This window comes from Gigantopelta aegis, chromosome 4 (assembly GCF_016097555.1).
Source record: "Gigantopelta aegis isolate Gae_Host chromosome 4, Gae_host_genome, whole genome shotgun sequence".
Classification (NCBI taxonomy): Eukaryota; Metazoa; Mollusca; class Gastropoda; order Neomphalida; family Peltospiridae; genus Gigantopelta; species Gigantopelta aegis.
In genome coordinates this window covers 89,275,772-89,291,960 of record NC_054702.1, presented here as the reverse complement: position 1 = coordinate 89,291,960, position 16,189 = coordinate 89,275,772, and the positions used below count along the sequence as shown (strand labels likewise).

General features: G+C 34.1%; 1 protein-coding gene across 1 annotated transcript; it reads right to left on the bottom strand.

Moving 5' to 3' along the window:
- Nucleotides 1-881: 881 nt before the first annotated feature.
- LOC121372358 lies at nucleotides 882-12,025 on the bottom strand. The gene is made up of 8 exons (XM_041498659.1): nucleotides 11,501-12,025; nucleotides 8,171-8,647; nucleotides 6,958-7,298; nucleotides 6,264-6,467; nucleotides 5,224-5,395; nucleotides 4,785-4,892; nucleotides 3,547-3,682; nucleotides 882-1,995 (listed from the first exon to the last, which is right to left on the bottom strand). The coding sequence occupies exons 2-8, from the start codon at nucleotides 8,485-8,487 to the stop codon at nucleotides 1,783-1,785; spliced, it is 1,491 nt and encodes a 496-aa protein (XP_041354593.1). The 5' UTR covers nucleotides 8,488-8,647; nucleotides 11,501-12,025; the 3' UTR covers nucleotides 882-1,782.
- Between the last annotated feature and the right edge of the window lie 4,164 nt (nucleotides 12,026-16,189).

The window sequence follows — 16,189 nt, the reverse complement described above, 5'->3', positions numbered from 1 at the left end:
CATTCACACACACACGCGCGTGCACATGCACACACACACACACACACACACAGCATCTGTTATTGAGCACACCGTATAACAACCACCAGTTTACCAAAAATACTGTAATGTCACCCAGTATTCAAATGAGAAGGAAATAATAATGTAGTTTACAAATGCATGCTTTTAACCTGTATATATTAGGCCACCTGCTAACAAAGGCCAGATAGGTTACTTGATGCCTTAATAAACAGGTTTAATTACACACATATACTTTTGTGTTAATGCTACATGTGTTAACATATATTTATTACCCCAGCGGTCACTCATAACGGGGAAAATATTTTTCATATTTTCTCAGTGGCAAATATTCTGCATTGGTTTAACGTACACTACTATTGGACGATTTGAAACTTACAAACCAATCACTGTGTCAGTACTAAATACGACATCATCACAATTTGGCAAAGCACACACAATGACGTCATGTAGTTTAAAGCATTTGAGTTTATGTCTTTCTCTTTTCTGTGTTACACTTGTAATACAATGGTAGTTTAATACAATTCATTATAAAAATATTTTTACAGAATATATAGAACTTTTTTTTATTTTTATTATCTGTGAACCGCGATTAAAATACAAAGTTAAAGGAATACCCAGAAAAGTGTAAAGTGGTCGACATCACTTCTATATACATGGACGTGTAGCCACTCAATATAGAAAATAAAAGCTTTTTAAAAAAGCAAATAGCTGGGGTAATAAATGGTACCAATTATTATCAAATATATGTCCCACGTGAAATAATTTTCTCTCGGGACATAAATTTGATAATAACTGGTAACTCGTTTATTATCCTTTATATACTGTAGATCCTGAAATTAATGTGATCATAATATTAATGCGAAAAATGCAAGTAATATTTCAAAGGGAGGCCACTTGCATTAATTTCATATCACATTTTAGTCTGCCCACCATCACTTGCATTAATTTAGGGATGCATTAATTTCAGGATCTACAGTATTTACCACAAACTGTTTCTGTTACATCAACCTACATGTAAAATAATAATTTTTTAAACAGCATATACACAATGTAAAACAATGTTAAGGTACATCCAAAATAATAAGTGATAAGAACCTACCACATTTAATCCTTCTAAAAAATAGTATTTTTAAAAGCCATATAAAAAATTAAAATAAATAATTCCAGTGAAGTCATTGCCAATTATTTTGCCACACCCACAAACAGCTAACTTACTAATGTGTCAAGTGGTACCCAACAGAAACACTTCCATATCCCAAGACAGGCAACTGGCATAATGTGTAAAAGTCATCTAATTTACATACAGTGAGACCGGTCTAAACCAAATTCTGAACAAACCCAAATCCTGTCAAAACTGCCCATGTTTCATGGTCCCGAATTATTTAAATTCTAAAACATGACCCTCTAAAACACTGGATCCTGTCTAAATCTGATACATATTCGGTCCCCGGTGTGAATCGGTTTAGACAGGTTTTAAGGTTTTTGAAATTTTAATGTGTCAATATGTATTTAAAAGAAGAACAACTTACTTCCTTTCTCTTACCAATATACAAGAAGATGTATACAAGAGCCTGAATTTGGCACAATAGACTATGACCGATTTTTTTCCCTTCTTACGTATAGACTTCATTGTTTGGAAACTTCAATATTTTCTTATGAATAAATAAACTGTCAAAAATACATGATTGAGATTCATAATGACATAAAAACAATGGATGATAATGTGCGGAAATAAATAGCAACATGATATTCACAGATTGGCTATGACTTAATAAAACCAAGTCTAAAACAACAGTCTTCCTGTGCGTGGTGCTTGAAAAGGAGAGCACCATTTACAAATGGTTTGATTTCATAAAATTTAAAACCACTTGACTGAATTCGTTTGAGTTCGCTATATCTCTGACGTATCAGTAATGGATTTTCTTCTGGTCTAGAATCCAATACTTCCACATTAACAGTCAGTTGGTCTATATCCTGTATAAGAAAAAAAAGAAAACAAAAGAAGAAATTATTACAAGTGTGTACAAAATGGTTTTAACAAACACTAATTTTTGTAATAATGCATTTCATAAAAAATAAATAATGTAAAAAACCCCAGCTTCATCTGAATTTTAAAATAACTCTGCTTTAATAATTACTGGTGACAAATACTATTTAATAAATGGCATAGATTTTTGCCTGTGGAACTAATTTCGAAAAAAAATATAATCACTAAAAATGTAAAACACTAATTAAGAAGAATTACATGCATGTGTTACTTCTTTTAGATTTACCAAATGGATGGATGTGAACTACAATCATGTCCACGAAATGAAAGTAGACTCTAGACAGCCCATACCTCTCTTTAAATTTAATACACAAAATAGTTTTAAAATGAAAGTATAGACTCTAGACACAGCCCATACCTCTCTTTAAATTTAATACACAAAATAGTTTTAAAATGAAAGTATACTCTAGACAGCCCATACCTCTCTTTAAATTTAATATACAAAATAGTTTTAAAATGAAAGTATAGACTGACACAGCCCATACCTCTCTTTAAATTTAATACACAAAATAGTTTTAAAATGAAAGTATACTCTAGACAGCCCATACCTCTCTTTAAATTTAATATACAAAATAGTTTTAAAATGAAAGTATAGACTCTAGACACAGCCCATACCTCTCTTTAAATTTAATATACAAAATAGTTTTAAAATGAAAGTATAGACTCTAGACACAGCCCATACCTCTCTTTAAATTTAATACACAAAATAGTTTTAAAATGAAAGTATACTCTAGACAGCCCATACCTCTCTTTAAATTTAATATACAAAATAGTTTTAAAATGAAAGTATAGACTCTAGACACAGCCCATACCTCTCTTTAAATTTAATACACAAAATAGTTTTAAAATGAAAGTAGAGACTCTAGACACAGTCCATACCTCTCTTTAAATTTAATACACAAAATAGTTTTAAAATGAAAGTACAGACTCTAGACACAGCCCATACCTCTCTTTAAATTTAATACACAAAATAGTTTTAAAATGAAAGTACAGACTCTAGACACAGCCCATACCTCTCTTTAAATTTAATATACAAAATAGTTTTAAAATTAAAGTATAGACTCTAGACACAGCCCATACCTCTCTTTAAATTTAATACACAAAATAGTTTTAAAATATTATTGGTTACTCCTGTTAAAGACTAGATATGAACATAACATAAAAACCTTTTTGCATGAATAAACATTTAGTTACAGTGCACACTTTAAACTGGATTCAAAGGTGACTGATAAAATGTGATGGCATACAGACTGTCAATATATATATAAATTTTAACCCAGCCAGCCCAAGCAGAAAAAAATGTCTGCTAAACTGGTTGATGTGCTTGACGGTAAACCAAATGGCCACCTTGGGAACCAATAAAATAATTCGCAAATGTTAGCAAAACGTTTGTTGGCTGAACTTGGGTGGGACTCTGTGATCCTGTCAGTTTACACAGAAATCCAGATTCCACTGCAGTCGACCGTTATTACACTTACTTGGAGACTTCCACTGTCCAGCAGAGGTGTGATCACTTCCCAAGCTACTGATGATATGTAAATAATGTTTATGGATTTTGGCTTAATGTGTCTTTCCACTATCGTAACAAAATCTTCATCTGTTGGTGTTGTATCCCTGTTTAAAACAAATATTTTGCAGAATGAAATGTCTTGTCTACTCTAAATTTGTTCAATGCTACTGACAGTTGTATTCAAAGATGTTCAACTCAATGCATGTTTTAAAAAGTCTAAATAAATAAAGATCAAAACAAATTACACTTTAAAGATTTTATTAAAATTTCAATTTAATTCAGGTAATTTTAAAATTTCACATGTATTGGTCTAAACATTCATAGATGCAGTTATAAATCAAGTTTCACTGATCTAGGACTTATACTCTGTGAGAAACGGAGCTCTATAAACACAAAACTTGAACATTGCACAAATGTTGACACCATCACTTCGTAAATGCAAGACAAAAGTCAAAATGTTACATTTTGTAATACCTTAAATGCAATGTAATTAAAGGACATTTTATTATAACTATAATAAAAATAAACAATTATCATTCTAGTTTCTTGCCCTTAATAAGGTCCATTGAATCAAAATTCAGGAAAGTAAACTGACAAATGTGCTAAAAAATAATTACATCTAGGTTGAGGGTGTGCAATAAATTTAAAACTCAAGGGCTAGCTCAGGGTGAGCAGAAAATTCAAGAAATTATCTATGAAACTAAAAATTGCATAAACTGACAATAAATTTCCTTCCAATGTCATTCAATACAAAAAAAATTACTTCACAAAATTACAATAAAAACTGACAGTTGTTAAATCTGGTGAATGGTACACATATAGGTTTTCTAATTTTTGCATTCCATGAATATATATCCTTCATTAAATGTAAGTAATCCATTTTTGTCATTAATTTCTGCAAACATTAAAAATTGTAAGTAAAAATCTTAACTCTGTAGACACATTATCATTTTAACAGTTAAGCTTTAAAAAACTAAAAATCTGCATACACCCCAAAAACAAACCCATACCCCAACCCTCCAAAACAAAGTTTGGAAAAAAGGTTTATGATAAATGGTCTGGGTTAATTAGTAAGTTCTGTTAACTAACAACTTAATATTTCTGTTTAGAAAAATATTCTGTATTCTTCTATTTATAGCATCTAGCAAACATTGCTCAATTAAGTTGTTTATACACATGTAATACTGATAAATTAATAGCACTTACTGATTTGAAAACACTTTGACGGTGCCTCCTTTTGAAACTAAAGCAAACGTCTGGATACTACACTTTCCACCTTTAATGTCTATGGTTGACATCACTGAAGGTTTGTCCCTAAAACAAATGAGAAATCATCTAAAACTAGTGTTATTTTATTATATATAAAATAAAAATTAAAAATTCAATAACATTTAGACCAAATTTTTCACCAGTTATTCAATTATCAGTAGCTTAAACTCTGACCTATGCACAAATAAACTCAGTTTACAATGAACCATTGATCATGCAATTAAAAAAAACATTCGAGTGGAGATCAAAACTGAATTGCTAACATAAAATGCAAAGTTCAGTTAATCTTTTCTCAAACCAAATTTGAACGATGAATTGTCGTTGAACCGTCAATAATGAAATATGAAGAACTAAAAGTCAATCTGAAAATACAAACCGAAAGACGAGAATATTACAGTCGGAGTCTACGACTCTCTTCTGAAAGAGAATATCACCACAGAGACTAAACGTATTGCTCTTCGACACCGGAACGTCTATATTGTTGTTACAGACTGGGTTTTGTTCTTCAAGAAATTCAAGCATTCTTTTGACCTCCAATTCATAAGAACCTGAAAAAAATACAATAATTCTTTTGTTTTGACATTTTTAAGGACATTTTGTTTGGATAAAATTGTAATTTGCAATCTTTGCTGCTTTCACATGAAATTGTATACATGCAGTCTTCTATAGTTTGGTTTGTAATTTATAAACTATTACATTCCCATCTGGTGACTGAATGAGTATCTATGTCAAGGTGGTGGATAATTTCAAAACTACAACTTAACTTAATCAACATGTAAGCCTCCTAAGTGATAACTTGAAAATGAAGCTAATAACTTGGAAATAAAGTATAACCAAGCCCACATAATAAAAATCTGTCACACCAAATATTCAATCTAGACAAGACAATTTTAAAGAAGTCATACATGATGTAGTTGCAATCACAATATGATCCTTATATATATTGATGGAAAGAATTAAAGGAACACGCGAGTAGTAACATCAAATGTTGACTACAACCAAAATTCTCGTCTACAAGTATCAGGAAATTAACCATGTTACTGGACGTCAACCCCACAGTACTGACATGCAGTGCCACAAAACATCTCTGTATTTTATACAGAAATAACTACTCCAGTAGTGAATTACATTTAGTCTCAAATACCAATATTACCATGCGTTCCCTTATTTCTTTCCATCAGTATATGTACAGGAGGTTATGTACATTCTGTAAAACCTAAATGGCCATAACTTTTCAAAATTAATATGGTGAAATACAAAACAAATATTATCATTATCAGTAGATAAAAAAAATATGTACATTAAACTGTAATACATGTACTTCACTACTGAACTGTGACAGTTGGATAAATGAACAGACAGACGGTCATTGGTAAAGTGGTATACAAGCTACACATATTGTAAAAGAACACACACCATCAATGGCAGGAGGATAGAGAATGAATGTTTTTGGTCCTGGGTTTTGAACCCATGACATGTAGTAGCGACAGGATTCCATCATGGTAACCTGCAGACAGAGGGTGTCAGATGCAGAAGTGTGATACAGTCGAAAACCAGCCTCGTGGAACAACAGATACAGGGTTCTATACCATTTGTACAGAGAATCCTCGTCAATCTTATCTGAAATATCAAGCAAATTCAATAAAACATGTTTATAAATCATTTGAGAATAACAATACAAACTTAGAATATTTATCAACTTTGATTAAACATTATATTTACTAGTACCAAAATAAAATATTGATATCACCTGGCATCATTACTTATTGAAATGTAAATAAACTGACAAAGATAAAGCTATAAAAATCAATATAATTTTCTGTTTGGCTCGGTGCAGTGGGGTGAAGATCCACTTAGGGCTAATGAACATGACTATGTACACACTAAGTTAAATAGTCCAAAACACAACAGCTGTATACATTGTATTCCCATGGAAACTGCAATATTAGATGTCTACAATAGATAAATATTCTAAACTTTCCAAATTAATACATCTAGTAACATCTATCTAATTTTAATATTTTATACAAAAATTATTATAAAATACTAGAAATGTTAAACCATTCACTTCAGGCATTTCACCCCCACGTCTGCCCGCAAGTCAACTCACCAATATCAAAGACAACATGCAGTTGTTTAACATTGGACAGCAGACCATCCTTGATTAGGTAAAAAAGAAGTTCATGAGTATTGCTCAAATCCAGCAGCGATTCCAATTTGAGTAAGTCTATATGCTGGTGATTCAGTTTCTCTATGACATTGTTTAATGTCTGTGTCTCAAACGAGTTCCGCCCAAAGTCGGCCGGGTCATTTGGCACTATCACAGTTTTGTACACGTGAGAGGCATTCATTGTTCTAAGTGCTGGAGGAATGGAGTAGTGTACAAATATGTATGTTTGAAATGACAAGTTTTTAGCAAGCACTTGTTCAAAGCCATATTCCCACTGTGGGCTGAAACAAAAGGAAAAGAAAAGAAAAATATATGTATCTGGATTTTGTACATACAAGTATTATCATAAACATATATACTGGGCTGCTAATTTAGCAGGATCCCATGTTTCTGCAAATCACACATTTTGGGTCATAAGCATCTAAAAGATAATAAGATTGAACCCCAAGATATCTAGATTACATAATATTTATGATTCCAGTGGTGATTGTAATAATTATATGTAGCAACAAATAACATGCAACTAAATTAAGTGGTATTGTAAAGGAATCAAGATGCTCAAAACATATATTATTTTTCATGTTTTATCCTAGCAGTAACCACACTGCAAGTTAAAAACTAAGAACACGACTTAAAACAGTAGCAGCAATAATCAGGGCATTAACAAATGATTCAAATTAAATATAACTTACAAAGAACCCTTTTTAAATTAATAACTTGATCCCAACGTTTCTGAAAATATAGTATTCTAATATCAATCTGAATTTTGTTCCATTGACTGAAATGTAACTTACCAAGTGCAAATCTATTTTGAAAATGCTGTTATAAAATTAAATTAATAATCATGTCAACTCAACATATTGTTAGAAATGGAGATATCAGAATGGGCGATCTCTTGAAAATTAAATACAGTTCATAGTCTGGCAAGCTTCCATGAACTGTACAATATGAATCTACTAGGTCAGTTTATTTTGAAAAAACCCAAACCACAAAACAAACCTGGGAGCCATTTATGATTTTCCTGAGATAATATTCTATATACCATCAAAATTAATATTTTATAAATCAGCATTAATGCTTTGTCTCTGGCTATGACACTAACCATTTTAATAACATGAACAATTGTTTTAGTAAAATGGTAACAGATTCATACCCAACAGAATAAGCAATCTTTGGTACATTAGAGTCCAGATTTATTCCGACATCAGCATCTGTACACATCTTCCATGACGTCCCATTGCCACCACTTATGGAGCTGTTACACTGGTAGTGATACATTGTTATGAACTTCAGCAACCGTCTGGCTTCACTTTCTGCATTGGGCAATACCCTCAGTGGACTGTAGGCCTGTTGGTAGTAGGTTACTTGGACAATCATGTATATTATTCCACCTAGCAGAAAGGCGGAGAATACAGTCTTTTTCCGTCGGCTGATCCACATTTTAAACATCCTCAAAGGCCAGTTCGTCATGAGTGGCAAATGTCCGATCAGCTAATTTGTAGAATGATTACAAGTATACAAAAATATCCAGGTCCATCCATTGATCACCAGCAGTAATGATTTAACATTCTTGTCTGTGGTACATGGACATGTACATCTCTGAACACCCAGTCTGAGTATTAACGGTAATCTGCAATATAAAATATTAAAATCAGTTCCTGTATCAATGAACCATTTTTGTTTCCAAGTTCTTTATTTCAAATATCACAAAATAATATAATTTTTGGAACATGAATATCCCAATTCTTCTATTTTGAATGGTTATGACACTAAATTGCTTGGTTAAAAAACCCCAAACATATACCCAGACTCTAACAGAGATAATTACTTTAAAATGTATAAGGACGATATATTTTTGGCTGTAAAGAGGTTTTATACAGTAGAAGCTATATAGCTTCTGCAACAGAACTGGCATTAAAAAAAATGGCCTCTGGCTACATACATGACAGCAGGTTGTACGTTTGCAGTGACATATGTTTGATGCTGGTGGTATTGTTACCTGCACAGTATACATTTGATAGTTAAGAGTTTACCACAGATTAATTACCTCAGCCATTTTAGATAAGTTAACACCTGCTTAATGTAGACAGATGGAATCTTGTTTTTTTTTATCCAATTGGTAATTTTACAATTTAACACTTAGTGGTAGTAGGAGAACACACAACACACAAAGCCCAGATAACAATTTAGCATACAGATCTGTACCAATATTTGCCAGGAAAGGCAAGAGATCACTTCCACTCCCCTCCACACTCACCTGAAAAGTTTTAGGAGAGCAGAAAATTGAACGACTTTCAATAAAATTTGTAATTAATTTTATTTGAAATTTCATGTGATTGCTCACCTAGCACCATTTTACAAGAGCGGTTTTTAGCTTGCCTTAATTTTGCTCATGGTGAAGACCGAGTATGGTTGTTTACAATCGATTTAGTTACATTACTAGCATATTTTGTCTAGTCCTGGACAGGCAGCCCAGATAGCTGATGTGTGTGCCCAGGACAGCATGCTTGAATGGTAATTGGATATAAGCACGAAAATAAGTTCAAATGAAAATATTTTATTAGATAATGAAAGCGACATAGTTACACATTGTATGCATCATGGAGAGTCCCACATTTATATATCAAATATAAAATGGAAAAGAACAAAGCTATATTTAAGTTATACCAATGTTGAGAAACATAATTCTTTCTGCTTTTTTAATACATAGATGTTCCAATATATTTAAGTATAAATTTAAAAACAGAATTTGAATTACTGAGATTACCAGTGTGACATCTCGCCAATTAAGGGGAGCTATCAGATTCACTCAAGCTCTCCAACACTCCCCTTTGAGAGAAAGTAATTTTTAGCTCCCTGTTACATGTAGCAAGTGGATTTTGTTTCAATTAGTACTATCAATTGATTCAATATGATAATTAATCACTCCCCTCTATTGTTTTCAAGTCAAGGTCTAGTTCATTGGGATGGACCCTATACAATTAACTTATTTTACTTTTAATACTTATTCAATAGTCTATATGTTTTCTTCAAGTGTGCATGAAAACAAATTCATATATATTCACATGTATTTAATCACCTAGACTGTACAAGCTCTGTAATTACATTTAACATTTCCATCATTGATCATCACAATGCCAGTTCTAACCAAACCAATTAATTTTCGATCATAATTGATCAGTTTACAAACATCATCAAAAATGGTATATTTTAACATAGTACGTATTCCATTTAACATATCTACTTTTAGTACTGGTCTGTTAATTAGTTTGTGAACTGTTTGTATTTGGTATGTATTTACCTTTTCCAGACGCTTTAAATAGCAACATCAATGTAACAATCAAATACTTATTTACCACCAGTATAAAAATATTGACATCCCATAGCAACTATAAGGACTGGCTATATACATGACAGCCATATTTTTCTACCCTGTTTATAGCCAGCTCTCGTTAGCCAACTGTTGTCCACCAGACACCATGACAATCTTAGCATCTACCAAAATATATTAAAGCAGGTAAAATTATGAAAGGGTACTGTCTTTAAAACATAAGTGTTAAAAACTGTTGTTTTTTAAGTTATAAAGTGATACCAATATATTGTTTACGGTCAATAACAGTAACTTTTTGGACCCTTGTTTTAACTTGGTACACAATACATAAAACATATTGAAAGAAATTTGTTTATATGATGTATTTGACAAAAGGTATTTTTTATTTCTTTCATCTTATAAAGCTTAAAATTAATATTTTGTCTAGAATTATTAAAATAAAAAAATACCGACCTGTAAATAGCATTGTCTGCTTGTTATAGAAAGTTGACAGGTGTAAGTAGACCCATTTTTATTTTAATGTGGCGAAGCACTGTAATAATATAGCTAATTTTTAATTTGAATAACGTCAGTATTCCAATGACGTCACTTTGTTTATCCTTACAATAACCATAAACTAGGTACATGACGTTTCTGTTTTAAGAATGCTGGAAAAATTCCAAAGCAAACTTGCTATTGAATTTTTTTTTTCCGACCATTAGTAATGCACCTGAATGTGTTTGAAGAAAATCTTGTGATTCAAAAATTGTACCAAAAATATGTATTTCTGGTGAAATTATAGTAAGATATGCTATATTTATTGTGTATGAAGCCAAAACAAGGGTGTAAAAAGTGACTGTCGTCGACCTTAACAACCCACTCCCCTATCCCTCTCTCTTTCTCTCCGTTGTTCCTAAGGTTACATTTTGGCCGTATTTATCAGTGAGTTTATAGTTTTGTTACCGTCACCCAGGCAGCAGTGTCTGTGTGGAGCAGTGACTTGTTTCAAACAATCACTCACAAACATCGTAACCCCACGGCCCATGTAACGTGAATCATATCAGTCTGTCCGACACCTGACAGATGGGTTCCGACAGATGTTCTATCACACACTGCAGCACTGTCCACAACAAAAATACATGCTTAGAACAATCATTAAAATGTTCACTAAACCTGAAAATGTACGGGTGGTTTTTTTTTCCCTGCCAGAACCTTGATTAAAATGAAGTAGAAAAAAAAGAGTAATTTCACATCATTATAAAACAAGGAACACTCTTCAAAAAATAAGACTACAAAAGCCAGCCACAAAGGACCTTGAAGCATATTCCGAAGATAACCGAATGTTACCAAAGCAAAGTCCGGATTTCCTCGGCTATTTTCGGTATCCCGTCACTGGAGAAGTTCAATGACACCCCAGTAGATTGTATTTATATTCCGATTAATCAATGTGTTATTGTAACATTGCAGTTTGTAGGTAGATGGTATTATCTAAATGTATGTGTCTGTCTCTCTGTCTGTCTCTCTCCCTCCCTCTCTCTCGCTCTCTCTCGTCTTGGTTGTTTTGTGCTTCAGATTTAGTATTTCTCTAACTTTATAAGAATACACCGACATGCCTCAAGGCTACTCATTAAATATATGCCAAGGGTTGGACCCATTGGGCTATTTCTCGTTCCAGCCAGTGCCCTACGACTGGTATATTATAGGCCGTGATATGTGGTATGTGTTTGACATCCAACAGCCAATGTGCTCTAGATAGTGGTGTCGTTAAACAAAACAAACTGGTTATATACTGAACAAAAAAAGAAACTTCCGATTTGTACATATAGTATTTGTTGTGTTAAAGAATTCATTGTGTAATGAAATTATATAGGAAATATTAGCCTTGAGCTGTATTATCAGGATTCATGAATTTTATCGATTAGTTGTGCACTGTTAATCGTCGACAACGTGAAATTCAATTTACACGTGCATGCATGGTTCGACATGTCCCGTGTAGTATTCAGTCAATTTGTTTTACTTGTCTTACTGACAATGTTGTCAAGTGAACGAAAACGCTTCAAAATTTCTAAAAAAAATTAACGTTTTTTACATTGTAGCATTTTTTGTATGCCAAGAATACCCAATAATTTACGCCAACGGGCGATTGGCATGCTTGATGCTGGAATGTCGACAGAAGACGTTGCAAGGCATGTTGGGAGTTCTAGTCGAGCGATACGAAATCTTCGCGTAAGATTTCGAACGACAGGAAGCACCAACGACTTGCCACGTCGTGGACGTCCGCGTGTTACAACGCGTGGTCAAGACCGCTATATCATGAACACGCATTTGCGCAATCGATTCCAAACTGCCACTGCTACTGTGTGCTAACACACCTGGGCTTCATAATAACCGAATCAGTGGGCAAACTGTTCGTAATCGTCTGCGGGAGAACGGTTTACACGCACGACGTCCTTACGTCGGATGCGTTTTAACGCAACGTCATCGTCTAAATAGTCTTAATTGGGCACGTGTACACACTCGTTGGATACGGCGACGCTGGGAATTTTCTTAGGACAAATAACATTGATTTCATTGATGACTGGCCCGCTAAAAGTCCTGATCTTAACCCCATCGAGCATGTCTGGGATAGTCTGGACAGACGATTGAGGCGTCGTCCCAACCCACTCGCTAACGTCAACGAACTTCGTCAAGCGCTCATTCAGGAATGGAACAATATTCCACAGGCAGAAATCAACACTTTAGTCAATTCTATGCACCTGCGATGCACTGCAGTGGTCAATTCAAGAGGTGGTCATACTCGTTATTAGGTGGGGTTTTTTTTTTTTTTTAAACCCCTACCACACTTGGTCAAAATTTCTCCCAGTTTCTGTTAACCTATGGCCATGATTTTTGCACCAAACGATGCATCATGGAACACTCTTGACAAATTATATGGTAAAAACAAACGTTTTGTTATAGAAGTTGTTTTATGGAATTCTAAAAGTTGGAAGGATATATACGGTGATGTAGCAGTCACGATCTTAGGTTTTACGTTTCTCTGTTTTTGTCGTGAATTAATTAAATTAAGTAATTACATATAATTAGTGTTTTGGATGTGTAATTTCTAACAAGTGACAAATATGTAAATCGATTCGAAATAAAGTAAAGTTTGTTTTCGTAACGACCTCATTAGGGTACATTGATTTATTAATCATCGGCTATTGGATGTCAAACATTTGGTAGGTTTTTTTTTCCATATAGTCTTAGAGAGGAAACCCGCTATATTTTTTTCCTTTAGTAGCAAGGGATCTTTTATATGCACAATCCCAAACAGGATAGCACATACCATGGCTGTAGATATAACAATCGTGGCCCACTGACTAAATGATAAAAAAACAAACTCGAATGGGCCCACCAACAGGGATCGATCATAGACCGACCGCGGATCTGGCTAGAGCTTTACCACTGGGCTATGTCTCGACCCTCCTGACTCTCGATAATTAAAGCGGCAGTATCCGGAATATTTTTATTATTTAAGCATATAAAACAGAAAATCCAATTACATTTGGTGCATATATGACGCCGCACTTCGCTGGCTTATCCAGGTCAAAAACAAAGCCAGAATTTCGAAAGTGGGACACTTTTGACGGGCTCCTACCGATCTCGGTTTTCATTGGCTCATCCCAAGTGTGGAATTCCCCAACAAGAGATCACGTGAGATTTCGCAATTTTTGAACAAATTTAATTGTCTTGATTGAGGGGTCGTCTCATATCTCCAAAACATATTTATATCCATAGAGGTATGGTACAACACCTTTCCAGGGGTCGGTGTGTGTGCGATTTGCCTTGAAATTGGCTGTTGGCATACGCGTTACATATAAGGGGGTGTTACTAATTACGCAACGCTCTAGGGGTAGAGGAAGAAGGTACGGTGTTCGATTTACGTAACATTTTTCAAGACTGTTATTTTTTATTCATTACTTAGACCTAAAAAGGTGTTTTTTGGAAATGCGCGGTCAGTCTAGGATCGATCCCCATCGGTGGGTATACAAAAGACCATGGTATGTGATATCCTGTCTGTGGGATGGTACATATAAACGATCCCTTGATAAAAAAAAAAAGTATCGGATTTCCAAAGCACGTGTGCAGGGATTTCAGCTGGGTTGGGGTTATAGACTGTGTTGAGCGAAGTTTATATGCTGCCATTCTCCCCCAGAAAACACATTTCAATTTTGTTAAAGCTTGGGTAAGTAAGAGTTTCGACCTCCAATACCCTCCCCCTGCACATGCACCCGATTCCTAAGATTATGTCAAAATTACCAAATATTAGACATCCAACAGCAGATGGAAGGGTAGGATACGTTTTATTTAACAACGCACTCAACACATTTTATTTACGGTTGTATGGCGTCGGATGATTATTAAATATGCTCTAACTTTGATGTCGTTAACCCCCCCCCCCCATATACTTTACCTTTTCCAAACGAAAGAATATTTATTTGAATTTGTCGATTTTAACACGCAACATTAAAAAGTGAAAACGTTTGTCTACTTTACATTTTATTTAAAAAATATATACATGATTAATGTGTTACTACAGTGGCGTACCCAGCCATTTTTGATGTGGATTCCAAATTTAGTCGATCACCCCCCCCTTAAAAAATATATACATGATTAATGTGTTACTACAGGGGCGTACCCAGCCATTTTTGATGTGGATTCCAAATTTACAGTCGATCACCCCCCCCCCCCCTAAATTTTTTGAAACCTAGAGGTCATATGTTGCACTCTGGCGACTTTGAGAACTAATTTTACACCTATAAATAAACTTGGAAATCGCAAATTTTAATGCGGCAATTTCTAAAATGTCTCAACTATAGATAGAATCAGTGCATCGTCCGAGTTGCATCTCACTTTAAAATATCTTTAGCAGAGTCCGGATATGAAAAGGAGTACATCTACCTGTGCCTTTACTTGCAAATAACTGGTTAGTACTGGGGGTTGCCAGGAACACTTAGGTTAACCGACTGCCATATATAACCGAAATAGTTGAAAAATGGCATTAAACCCAAACTCAATCAATCAAAACCTGTGCCTCGTCAGCAACTGCACATGCATGTAGATCTACATTGTATATCTATTTAATGGATCATTAATGTAGTTAAATAGGATAATTGAGACCTTAGACCTACATAAAAATAAAAGAACACCATAACACATCGACATGGTCATTGGTGTATTTTATATCAGGGCTCGAGGTTACAAACCATTTTTCTTATTCTCCGCTGAGCATAAAAAAAAAAAAATGGCATCGTAGAGCCAAGTTAATAACGTAAGTAATGCACCTTGGCGTCATGTTGTATTCGATGACAGAGTGAGACAGTCTCGTCTGTGCATGTGTGTGAACTTGACAATGTGCCATTATTCTACAAATTTGGTTATACCTCTCCTTTTCTCTCGCGCACACGGTTTCCGTTGTGGGGTTTTTTTATTTTTAAAATGATGTGGATGCCACTGCGTACTTGTGTATATTTTTTGTTTGGGGGGGGAGAGAGAGAGAGAGAGAGAGAGAGAGAGAGAGAGAGAGAGAGAGAGAGAGAGAGAGAGCGAAATGGCCAACATTCAACTTTGAATATTTTGATTGCAGCACTCGCTGATCATAAAGTTAATTTTTTTAAAATATCTGATCCATAATAGTGCCATAAATAGACCAAAACTCTGAATAGACAGTTTTAACACGGGATAAGATATTGGTATGCTATATTGAAAAACATTCAGCATTTTTCCAAATCAGGCTTAGAAGTTCACAGCAATCAAACAAGTCCATTCTTCCAATGTTTTCAACCAGCAACAGAGAACATTAATAAACAATTAAAAGCAAAG